Genomic DNA, 12890 nt, shown 5'->3' with positions numbered 1-12890 from the left:
CATGTTAATCTTAATCAAAGATTTTACCATCTTTGAGGGAAACATTTACAGGCTTAATGAAAAGAACTGAGTACAATGAGTGGACAGTATCATACTGCCACACAAAAGAAAGGAGAGTTGTACTGGCCCCTTGTATGTCTTCACTGGCCCTGCAGCTAAAAATTGAAATCAACTCTTTTTTTTCCATAATGATGTGTTCTGCCTTCCCCGTGTGTATTTCAACGTATCACGATGCATTTCCTCTGTGGTGTGTCTTGAAAAAGGAGGCATCTTCTAAAACATGCTCATGTCACAGACTCTGAACCACCTTGCCCTGCTTAAACATCGGGCTGTGGGTTATGTCAGACCCTGATGATGTGAGAATGTACAACGATATAATCAACTTTCCTCATTTGTAGTCATATTAGGCTCCAAGATGAGGACAGGGTGAAAATAATCAAAATGTAGAGTTTAAGAAACACTGGCAGCTCCCACAGACAGAATCATGTTGTGCTGTAGGTCAGAACAAATGTTACTTACTTCCTTTCTAGAAATGTGCCTGTCAGTTGGCTTAGAAACATCTCTTCTGTTTTTCTCCCTCTCTCACCTCCCTCCCTCCCTCACTCTCCAAGGTCACTGTACCTCCACAAAGGCCTCTTTTGTGCAGAGCCTGCCCCCCTCCTGACAGGCAGATGGAGGGACAGGCCTCCCATTCTCACAGGGCCATTTTCTCACAGCCCTCTGCTCTAGTCCTGCCTTTAACATCCCCGTCGTCAGGCTCTTTTCTTTCACTTCGCCCCGGGTGGTGGTCAGTTGTCCATTTGAGCAGCCCCCCTGCTGTAAGGTGCTGCAAGGACAGCACGCAGCAGGTGCTTGTGTGTGTTTCAGATTGTTTTACAATGCCTTCACTGATGAGGCCGGGCCAACTCTCTGACCTGTGTTGACCAGAGATTTAGCAAGACTGGAACTGTGAGTGTATTAAGTGAATGTTTGTGTCTTGGTGTCGGCGGGGGACTGATGTGTGTGTGCAGATGGCCAGTTCAGATGTTACAGTTACTTGTCTCCTTTGGCTAATCACTCTCTGTGCAATTCAGTCTGTCTGCACTCAATGACAAATCGCCATTCTCTCATTTTTTAGTGGAGCCTGCACTAAAAGGCAGCCACTGCTAACAGGTCTGGAGTCATACATCCATCCCAACACCACCCAGTTCCTCACCAACACAAAATCTATACCCTTTAGACGGTCAAAGACTTGCTGACTATAGTGCTCGAAACATGCAGCAAGTGCTTCTACGCCTCATGTAATGTCTTTTCAGGAATTTAACAGGAAGTTATTTCCTTCAGTTAAACAAGTTGAAAGCTTCTCCCAACGTTGGTCGTCATGTTGGACTGAATCATCCATCAAGCAGCCAAGAATGATGCCAGGAGAGAGCAAGCATGTGACCAGGACAAGCTAAATGAATGTGGGTTTTACATTATGCTTGGATTTCATGTTTTACTTTTACATCTTATGATCAGACTCTTAATATACTACTACTACAACAGTGAATCAATCAATCAGTTCAATCAGTGAAAAAAAAAAGGATCAACATCCCTAGTGAAACAACGGCCCTCGCAGACAAGAGGTAGGTGCTGTGTCGTTTAAATTTAGGGATAAAGGTGCACATTTTGCGACAGTCTCTTCTAGACGCTATTCATAGTGTTTCATAGCCAAGAAGCTCTGCCTCATGTAGTGCATTTGGTGGTTTATTGACAAAGTAACATTCAAATGCTCAAAACAGATTCTCAGTGTAGACAAATGGTCAGTAGTGCTTTTTGTCAGTATAGCTAAAAATGACCAGTGAGTTCAATCAGCACCTTTTGACACAAAAAAACAAAATGAATATCAGTAGTCTGGACCAGTAAGGCCAGTGTATCTTAAGGTGTTGTCTGATCCTCTGCACACCTTTGGTAAATAGTTTGTGTTTGTACGGGTTCTTTTTCTTACATTTTTAAGGAGTTCAAACAATAGCTGCATTCCCACTAATGCTCCAAGGTATTTACCAGTCAAACAACCAGAATTTAATCTAAATTTTGAGCGAAAAATATACACAAAAAACGAGACTGAAGACCTACCAGCAGGTGAGGATGCTGGCGGAGGTGAAGAGGATGATGGGTACTGGGTAGGAGGCACACAGCAGCCCGTGGCGGTAGAAGGCCGCTGAGATCTTCTCTCTCAGCTGCTCACGCAGCGTCATCCTGGTGGGCGGGGTCAACTCCCGGCCATTAGGAAGCACTGCGCGGCCGAGGACGGTGCGCCGCGGGGCATCCAGGGAACTGGAGGAGTGAGACAGTAGTTTAACATGTGAAAAAAAATGTTCCTAGAGCCCATGATAGCATCCTTTTTTTGACCAACAAGAGTTCAGAAACCTAAAAGGTATTACATATACACTGGTAAACGCGAGCAGAAATATAGAGAATGCTAAATTAAAAAGCTTCAACATGCCAATGTTGCACTTTCTCTTGATATGTGCAATTAATGCATTATCAAAACTCTTGTCAATGCTGAAAATCCACTGCAATGCTCACAAGCAGTGCTGCAAAGCCAGTTATTTAGAAACAAGTTAGAATAACTAAATGATATTGACATCCCACGGCTGTCCATCAACATGTGTATTTTGATTCAGACTTGTTTCTAAATGCTGAACAGTTTCTACTACTTGATGATCTACATGATCTACTTTTAAAAGGCAATCACTTTAGAGGATGGGGCCATCTTGACAAAGAAACTGTGTGTGATCTCTGACTGCTTTCTAGTTTTCTAGAGTGCTTCCTGAAAGCTAGCAGGTAATACATACATATGTCAGTCAAACCTGTACCTGAGAGCTGCGTTTTATTAAAACGCCTCTTACATCTCATTGGAACACTCCACAGACACATGGGCACTAACACACACAGGCCAACTCTGTCTCAAACACCTAATTAGTAACATACTCCTTGTGTTGCCACACATGTGGCTACAGGAATGGTATGTTTTTCCTTCAGACTCGTACAGGAGTCACATGCTAGGCAGCTCTTGAACACACATCTCATTCAGCAGCGAAAAAGGTGTGGATACATTCCCACCAGCAGGAAACATGCAACTCCGCCTGAGCAGCTCCGCTGAATCAAACAGATCTATCACACCTGGGTGAAGCACCAGCACCAGGGTCCCTGATAACAGCCTTGTGTTATTGGACGGTGGATAAATTCCACTCCCATTCAGCAGGGATAAGGTGGCCAAGGAAGAAGAAAGCATCTAATAAAATATTTACTTCAGTACTGAAAGCCAATTCATAGATTGACAATTTAATCGCCAAGTTTAGAAATCAGACAGTTTTTAGGGAAGACATATTCACATTAATTGGTCCACACTTATAGAATTGTGAATTTTCTGCATTCTAATTTATACATCATAATATACATTGAATCTGTTTAAGTATTTTTTCATTGCTTTCTAACATGAGCAGGAGTCACTTCCAGCCCCGATATTTACACAGCTATGAACTACAGAAACCAGATGCTTTAACTACGTTCATTTTACAATAGGCAGCCCTGAAACAGTGTTGAGATGACAGAAATTTAATAAGACAGTTTGGCAACTATCAGAATAATCGATTAATCTTTTACATTTTCAAGCAAAACTTCCAAACAGTCACTGTTGTCAGTTTTACCAGAGTGACAACTGGATGCATTTGATTTGACAACTGATCATCTTTGGGGTTTTGGTCTGTAGGCTGGATGAAACAATACATAGATAATGCCTGTATGAGCTTTAGGAAATTATGATGGCAATGTTTAACAATTTTCTGACATTTCATAAACCAATTGATTTATCAATTTATAAATAATCGATCATGAAAACAATCGTCAATTGTCACTTGATTCCTCAGTGATGGTGAACAGCTTCTGAAGTAATAAGTAAGTAAATAAATTAATACATTTGACTATTTTCTGACCACATTTTATAGACCACATGATTCATTCATTAATATAATGATGATAATTGCTAGTTGCAGCCCTACTGTGTGTACTGTGTGTACTATATCACATATTTACGTACAGCAAAACCTAACATGAGTCATTCAGTTTGTAACAGTTTGTTTAGGATTATTTATTTGAAAACTCTTGTAAGATGATCACACTGAAAGTCATTAAACTGATAACATTTACTTGTTTTCAAATCCCAGATTTCCAGCAGCCTGAACGTTGACGTTGGATCAACAAGATCTGAGTCCTAAAGTAAGTTCAATTTTTGCCTTATGAGTGGTTCTCCTCCCTTCAAACAAAATCGGTTCCTTCAGTTTCACAGGACAGCTCAATCTGCTGTTGACTTCTCTGCTCAATCTCAGCTCTCGTCTCTCTGTTTACTCAGCACACTGGCTCACCGCTGCCTATCAGTGTTTGTAGTTACACGCTGCTCTATTACATGTTTGACTGGCTGGCACACACACAGCAGTCTTGTGAGATAGATCATTCTACTGACCATTACCTCCTCACCAGCTCTCTCTTGCATCAGCCCCTCACATGATGTCAATAAGCAGCGCCCTATCATTTGCTAACTGCGCCGAAACACAACAACACAGCTCTGTCCCATCAGCAGTTACCACGCTGTATCCATCATACAAGCCTTCAACTGCTCTGAGACCATACCTGCTAATGGGAGACCAGGTTCTCTCTCTGCCTCGCAACCGTTTATGTCTCCTGAAAGCAGCAGCACTGGGTTTTTTTAGCTTAAGCGTTGCCTTGTGGTTAACATAGTGCTCCCCTCTCGATTCAGACGCACTGTGCGAGTGCTCGGCTCGTCCCCCCGGGAGCAGCGGAAACATTCCCTGGGAGGAATTCGCCTCAGGAGTCTCTTGATCTGCTGTTATAAATATCCTATACAGTAGAAACGGCAATGTCCTGGCAAGCTCGCACAATGGGTTCTGCTAAGGTCAAAAAGGGCTTTGAAGTAAAGCCTTTCTGCTCTCTGTTTCTGTAGCAAAGTCGGCTCTCGGCCAGGTTCTGGTCCTGCTCACTGTCTTGTAAGGGAAAACTTTTAATGATCGCCTCCATCTCTCAGCTGTCTGTCCAGTTCACTGCGTGCTGTGGTGCTGCGTGGGTGTAGCAGCGAGACCTGATTTGGCAAAGGCTCAGCAGCATCTCCGTCAGTGAACTAATCCGGGATTGAGCCGATCGGAAACTCAGCGAGCAGGGCTCAGGGCCTATGGCCACCCCCCACTGCTAACCTCTTCCTCTGTTCAGAACCTGCAGGCAGTCTTTCCTGTGTGCTGTAGGACGCCATGACATGTCCAAAACATCATGACAAGCTGAAACCAAAACTTCACAACGAGGGCAGAGTGCAGGTAAACTGTTGCTTCAAGTTGGTCAATCAATCAATCAATCTTTAATTATATAGCTCCAATTCACAACAGCGTTATCTCAAGACGCTTTCCATAAAGAGCAGGTCTAGACCAAACTCTTTAATTAGAGAGAGACCCAACGATTCAGGAATTCAACATTAAGGATTCAAGAATCCCCACATGAGCAGCATCAGATATTATATTGAGCAACAGTGGAGGAAGAACTCCCCTTTAACAGGAAGAAACCTGGAACAGACCCAGGCTCAATGTGGGCGGCTTCTGTCAGGGTCCGTGTTGGGTGGAGGTTGGACAGAGACAGAGAGAGAGAGAGAGAGAGAGAGTCAGAGAGAGAGAGAGAGAGAGAGAGAGACAACACAAACAGTTGGTGAGTTTGTGTTGTCTTCCGCCACTTCAGCAGGTAACCAGCGACTGTTTGGGAATCATATTCTATCTGGCTGGATGATGTTCGTTGAGACATGCCAGCTACTTGAAATGAAGGGATAAAAATACCATTTCTGCTTAAACCCAACAAACCAAATAAACCTTCATGGCAGCAGCATGGAAAGTGTCTCTGTTAAATAACCTTGTGCTTTTGTGCAAATGTGGTAGGCAACTAATGATCTAACAAAGACCAGTCTATACGGCTCTCCCACGTGAGAAGCCAGCACACATCCTAGCAAACAAAAACACGGCTGCAGACATGACAGACACAGTGTTCCACACTGCAAGCGCAAATTCAGTTAGAGAGATCATTGTGGGCCTCTGCAGCTTAATTAGGTGGCTTTCAGATTAATGTAGTTTTTTTTAAGCCACGTGCCTACACCATAAGTGTGAGCACTGAGTTTATGGACAAACTGGCTCATTTCAAAGCTCAGACAACACACTGGAACGGCAGATTAGGGGGAAAAAAAGCAAAAAACTCCAGCTTACCTCTTCACAACACTCCCTAAAATGCCCAGTTTGAAGGCATCTCCAGGGTTTATAGATTCCATAATCAGAAACTTTTTGTATCATGCAATGCATTCGCATGTCTTATAAAATATCTTAGAGGTACATAATGTAAGCACAAAAACTATACTAATATCCACAAGCATACAGTGTCCATTTAACTTAACATAACTACAGTAACGCTCAGTCCCATAGCTGCAGAATGTGCAGGCATGCTCCTGTCAGTGTCTCACATCAGTCCTGCTGTAAATGTCCGGGCTAAATTGAAGTGGGTGAGCGGATCACTGCAACACAGCCTTTTACAACGAGAGCTGATGACAAAACAGGGAAATGTCCTGTCAATCAGTAACCACACTGTCATAACCAATGATGTGCAACAGGCAGTCTGTTTCCACACAGGGATTTCTGTATTTCTGGCAAATTCAAATTCAGGAAAGATACAAAACTGAGGGCACACTCCATTTCTATTCCTTTTTATTAATTACGTCTGCCAGTTATTCTGCGTACATCTTTACTAGAACGTTACACTTGGTCAAGTCTCCAAAGTTTTTCCATCATACAACTGCCTTTACAATCTAGACCACGTTGAAGCAGCCAAAATGGTGAAATGGCTATGACAAGACAAGTGCACACAGAGCAGGGATGATGGGGCTGATGCAACCCTGTCGCAACATCACCTGCCGGGGGAAGGCTGGCACGGAGGCTCCCCCGGCCCGAACAAGGCTCCAGGAGGGCGCTCACATGAACGAAGGGTTTCATCATGGGACAAACTCTGACTGAGGGATTTAGCGAGATTTGAGTAACTAATCAGACACCAGATTTCCTGTACAGTAGAAATTCTATTCACCACATGTGTGTGTCCATCCACACGCATCTCTTGCAACATCTCAGCCGAGCAGCACTGGTGTAGAAACCACTGAGCTGACAAGTGTAAAACATCGGTCGGATCTCTTATGCTTTAATTGCTGTTCACATGTCAGAAGATAAGACACAAATGAGACTCATTTACGTTCAAGTGTTTTCATCATGTCACAACAGCCAGCTAACGTTAGCTACCTGTTTTTTTTTTGTTTTTTTTACCGGACAACTTCCGCTACACAAGTTATTTTACTTTGTATTATTAGTCGGAATTAACGCTACAAACGAACACCAAAGCTGGCAACTTCAGAAAAAACAAAACATTTTAATTATGGAAATTAGCAACAAACGAACTAATAGTTAGCATGCTAACAACGTAGCATTTTAAAATGTGACAAACGCAACACATTGTTATTCCTTCTGTCTACGCCCGCGGCTCAGTATAAGCCAGACAAGCGAAACGTTACTCCAAATTGTACCTTTACTGGAGCTGCTGACAGTTTGTGATGACAGCAAGCTAAGGGCTAACATACACAACAGTTAGCTAGCTGGCTAGCTCAGTTAGCTCCTCAATGAACCCAGTGAACCCGAGTCCCAAATGTGTATTTTACAATTTAACTAGAAAAGCCTGTGGTGACCAAGAATGCGACCAAGTGTGCCACAAAAGGGGCCATTTTTTGCTACACCTGATTAACATGGCTGTCATTGTGAAACATGCTTTCCTCTAAGCTAATTTTCGCAACGTAGCTAATGCTAACGGGCTGTAGCTTAGTTGCCTGTGCACACACTTACCTGGACAAACTTCAGATTCCCCCAAATGTTGGCGTTGCGTGGTTATTGCAGGTAAAGTGACGAGCAAGCGCCGTATTATCCTTTGTTTTAGGAAACGAGCAAAAGGCTGACTTGTTATGCCTCGAAGGTGATGCTGACATGCAGGAGCGGCGTTTCAAATTTAACGCTGCTGGTTGTCAAATCCCACAGAGACCTTTTCCACTCTGACCTCTGACCCCGCAGCGCGGAGAGCGGGGACAGGGCGCCCTCTAGCGTGGACACACAGACGGCACTCCCCGCTGATTTCCTCATAAACTGATAATTGGAAATATTGAAGCAATTTTTCCTGCAGCAGCTTTCCTTTTAATTATTTAGATCCTCTTAATGTATTTAAGTATTATACCTTATAATGAGTATTATACATTATGTTTAATGTATTATAGCAGAATTTCCCCTCGGGGATCAATAAAGCATTTCTATCTATCTATCTATATATATATTTTTTAATAAGTTTGAGGTTTGAACAAAAAAGTATGATGAAAGTGGATAACTGTGAGCGCATGTCTCTCCTTGTCAGAATATTTACAGATCAGTCAATCAATCGTGAAAACAATCAGCTAATTGATTCATTATGAAAATGATCATTAGCTGCAGTAGCCTACAACACAAAACAGCTCAGAATCATCTCCATCTCAACCAACTCCAACTTTACATTAGTACATGGGCAATAATAATCTAATGATATGATGCATAATAGTAGGACAGTCACAGGGACGTTTTTCATTGTTTTAATACATTTAGTACATGTTTTTTTTGGTTACACACGTTGAGTACCTAGTTGTAATAGTATTTTACAGTGTGGTATTAGTACTTTTACTTGAGTAAAGAATCTGAGTTCTTCTTCCAATAATAATCATCTTATTTATTCATTTTTATTTTCCATTAACGTTCACTATCCATCACAAATGTAAACAGTCTGCATTCACAGCACACCGTCAACACACAACAGCTCATTCATCTGGAGACACAACAACAGAGTCTGCAGTCGCACCCTCAGCTGACCAGCCTGATGATCTGAACTGCCTTTTTTCATGTCACTGACTTGAATAGCTGAAAAAAAAATCTGAGAAGCAGGCAGTGATTCAGAGTTGTGGAACCAGGCTGTCAGCTGGCTCGTCACAGTGTCCTTCCCCCAGACAGTCGGGGGCCCACACTGGATCATCAGCATTAGTGAGCATCCAAACATCGAGCTCGGCAAAGGCTGGTAAATTTATGTAGTCACCAGCCACTTTGGCTGCTCAACAGCCAACACTCCATTGTGTGGTGATACTAGAATATTACTGCCGGTTGTCACGTGTGAGAGAGATGAAAGGCAAACGGGGAGGTTGAAGGGAGGAACTAGAGGACAGCGGTGGACGTCCCACGAGCAAAGAAGGAGGCTCCTTTGTCATGGACCTTGTACTGAAAGAGTTTCTTCTGCGTGTGCTGCCCATCGCCTGGTTTCCTCCGCCAACACACTTCCACCTGAAAACAATCAACACCATTGGTTTACTCACACAGTTACTGTAGATATAGTGTGTAACCTCCTACAGACCTTATGCCATGTGTATCACAGTTAAACATTACTGATACTGTATGTGCGCTGACATTCATACTTTTGCACTGAGATGTTTAGAAAACGGTCCCTCCTCCATGACTATATCCAGGCTCCTCATGATGCAGCTACAATCAATCAATCAAACAATCAATCAATCAATCAATCTTTACTTATATAGCGCCAATTCACAACAGCGTTATCTCAAGACTCTTTCCATAAAGAGCAGGTCTAGACCAAACTCTTTAATTAGAGAGAGACCCAACGATTCAGGAATTCAAAATTAAGGATTCAAGAATCCCCACATGAGCAGCATCAGATATTAGATTGAGCAACAGTGGAGGAAGAACTCCCCTTTAACAGGAAGAAACCTGGAACAGAACCAGGCTCAATGTGAGCGGCTTCTGTAGGGGTCTGTGTTGGGTGGAGGTTTGGACAGAGAGAGAGAGAGAGAGAGAGAGAGAGAGAGAGGGAGAGAAGACAAACTACATCGGTAGTGTTTGTGAACAGAAATGCAGCTTCGTGTGTCATCTATGTGTCAAGCTCCTTGAGTAGAGCTGAAGTGATTCTGGAGTGAGTGAGTCAATTAATCAATGAGGTGATCAACAAAAAAATTGCTGATTGTCGTTTTTAAGCAAAAAATCTAGAAGTTTAGTTTCCACATTCTCAAGTGTAAATGTACTGCTTGTCTGTCTTCAGTGGAGGTGCACTATGCAGTGTTAGACAGCCTGTACAGACACACACCTGCCCGTGTATGTCCCTGCAGTAGCCCGTGGGGAGACCCTGTACATGGAGACTGAGGCTACACTGGTGGGTCAGGCCCTTCAGAAGTCTCTCTGAGCCTTCGTCATCTCCGTCATCGCCCTCTTCATCGCCATCACAGCGTGCCAGCATCACCACATTGCCCTGCGGTCACAGTCAAAGCTACGGTGAGTCTTTAATAGAGCTGTTCACTTCGCCCACCCCACCCCCACCCCTCCTCACTGAACATACAGTGATGCATGTTATGAACGCAGACCACTGCAAATGTCACTTTTAACCACAGCAAGCTGTACAATCATGCCTCGACAGCAGGACTTAGACCTGTAGCTGGGAGCAGACGGAGGCTCTGCAGTAGTGGCTGAAGTCCAGCACGGCTCCAACGCCCACCCCCAGGCTCAGCAGCACGCTGAGGTCATCCACCAGCAACACTGGGGGTCCCCACTCCTCTGCCCCATCTGCCCCCTCTGCCCCGCTCACACTGCACTGCACAAACTCATAGAGACTCCTCAGGCCAACAGAGGGGTCCCTGAAGAGGGAGGGGGAGACAGTGAGAGAGATTAGAGAGAAACCAGCAAATGTGTGTTACTATTACAGGGTCATGTATGTATGAAGAAAAGGGGTAATTAGTCTGTACCTGAGGAAGTCCATGGCTGGACTTCCTGTGCTGCCTTCTTGAGGAATCAGAAGAGACAGCGACTCCTTCGGTCCCTCTAGGAAAACCAGCTGACCCTTCTCCTTTGCTTGTGCTAGGCTTACACCCTGAGGACACGGTGGGCAGTACAGATTCCATTTAGAGAGTTACTTCAATGTTATTACTGTGTTTTTAGAAGAACAGAGAACTTTATTGATCCTGAGGGAAGCTGCAGGAAAGAGTGCGAATAGAGAATATCAATGAGGATTGGATTATAAAACTATGAACAGGCCTTTTATCAGGCACTCAACGTTGGAATAGGCTTACATTTCCAAGCAGTCAAAGTTAAAAGCATGGAATGAGAGCAGGTGATGAAGAGGAGCCTCACCAGCCTCTGACTGACTGCACTGTAGTGATTGAAGGACTGCACCAGACCCAGGAAACACACTTTACAGCGGGCTGAAACAAAGAAAAGAGGAGAGAGATCAGCCAGGCGAAAAGGTGTCAGAGCTTAAGTGTGACCGGGTGATCACTCACCTCTTAGGTACAGAGAGAGGAAGTGGTGAATGAGGAAGGAGGCGTCACTCTGTCTGTCTGACAGCAGGATGAACTCTCCCTGTAGGTGGGAAACTTGATTTTAGACAAATACCGTTATGGATGCTGCACCGTTTCGCGGCTAGCAGCTGCGTTAGCATGCAGAACAATGTGCCACTGCACATCTTTAAAAAAGCAGTGTAATGTAACAGAGCACAGGTAAACTAAAAATGTTACATCCTCACCTGTGTGAAGCTGTCGGGAGAGGTGCTCAGGATGCTGTTGAGCTCTGTAAACATAGCTAACCTGGCTAGCTAAACTAACTGAAAACAATAAAAGCAAACACTTTGTAGTTGGGTTAAAATAACGTTTCAAGATTGGAGCTCTTAGCGGGAGTTGGTCTCAGGGTTTGTCTTATATTTTCAATGGTTAAAATTCTACTTTATTCCAAACTTCAGAGGTTTTCTCTCCAACATGCTAGCTGCTGTGCTAACGTCAGGTAGCATGCTGCCAAAGATGAGTTCAAGGAAGAGGTCTCACTCTGCGCATAGCGACAAGACCACGGAGAAGCCATTGACAACGGCTTAACGTTATAGCTGCACACACACGTTACAGAAATATTGTTCCAGTTTTATTAACTCAGCACGACATGAAAACAAAATTTGAACATTGAGGACTGGATTGTAGTTTTTCATGCGTACTTATTTTTTTTTGGAAAACCATCTCAGTTTTATGACAGCTTGGTATCCATGGTGACACCAACGCGTAGCAATTTTAATAGACGATCTTTGCCACCGCGTGGTGACTTCTTCGTGTATTTCCGCCCGTGTTTCGTTGTAGACACCGCCTCCTGCTGGGAGCACCGTGTTACTGAGTAACGGTACCAGCAACAGTGGTAGAAGCAGCTTATTAGTATAATATGTCACAATATCACATGCAGGGATAAAGTTAGCCACAGTTAGAGTGAAAGTAGACCATACTTTCCTAAGAAGATGCTTCTATAAAAATTAAATTACTAAAAAAAAGTGCTTTATCCTTGTTTCATCACTTTGAATGTATTATTATTCTAATGCTATTTTTGTCATCTGTATGAGTAATCAATTATCTGTCTGTCAGCATCCTTCTGCAAGACTCACTTCCACACTGATCTAAAGTTTAAGATAACACCCTCCAGAGAGACTTTTGCACCGCCACTCTGGATCATTTTATGTGAGGAAACATGTTAAAAACAATAAGGAGAGGACAGCTTTGATCCCTCTTCTTTGGTTCAGCATGCTCCGGCTGCATATACATCAGCATGGATGCATCAGTGTCCTTTTAGCATAAGAGTATCTGCACAAACTACTGTAATCTACAACTTTGCATACGTCTGCAGCACAAGTTTTTCATCTGAGTGGAATTAAGACTTATATCAGCATCGCAGTATATTACATTGGATTAAACATTTACA

The 12890-nt window shown here is 43.4% G+C and overlaps 2 protein-coding genes across 2 annotated transcripts in view; both read right to left on the bottom strand.

The window, feature by feature from the left end:
- Positions 1–8094, bottom strand: part of scap (SREBF chaperone) — a 38033-nt gene extending 29939 nt beyond the window's left edge. Inside the window, exons 1-2 of the mRNA XM_070835039.1 lie at positions 7941–8094; positions 2095–2295 (exon numbers count right to left, since the gene is read on the bottom strand). Coding sequence (XP_070691140.1) covers positions 2095–2216 — 122 coding nt within the window. The 5' untranslated portion in view covers positions 2217–2295; positions 7941–8094. The remainder of the gene's footprint in view (positions 1–2094; positions 2296–7940) is intronic.
- A 663-nt stretch (positions 8095–8757) lies between these two features.
- Positions 8758–11939, bottom strand: elp6 (elongator acetyltransferase complex subunit 6). Its single transcript, XM_070835583.1, has 7 exons — positions 11686–11939; positions 11444–11522; positions 11295–11365; positions 10910–11034; positions 10597–10801; positions 10258–10419; positions 8758–9443 (listed from the first exon to the last, which is right to left on the bottom strand). The coding sequence occupies exons 1-7, from the start codon at positions 11737–11739 to the stop codon at positions 9318–9320; spliced, it is 822 nt and encodes a 273-aa protein (XP_070691684.1). The 5' UTR covers positions 11740–11939; the 3' UTR covers positions 8758–9317.
- Positions 11940–12890: the final 951 nt, after the last annotated feature.

The sequence above is a fragment of the Pempheris klunzingeri genome, chromosome 8 (assembly GCF_042242105.1).
Source record: "Pempheris klunzingeri isolate RE-2024b chromosome 8, fPemKlu1.hap1, whole genome shotgun sequence".
NCBI classification, from domain to species: domain Eukaryota; kingdom Metazoa; phylum Chordata; class Actinopteri; order Acropomatiformes; family Pempheridae; genus Pempheris; species Pempheris klunzingeri.
Note: the sequence above shows the minus strand (reverse complement) of the source record. Positions and strands in the feature narration are given on the sequence as shown.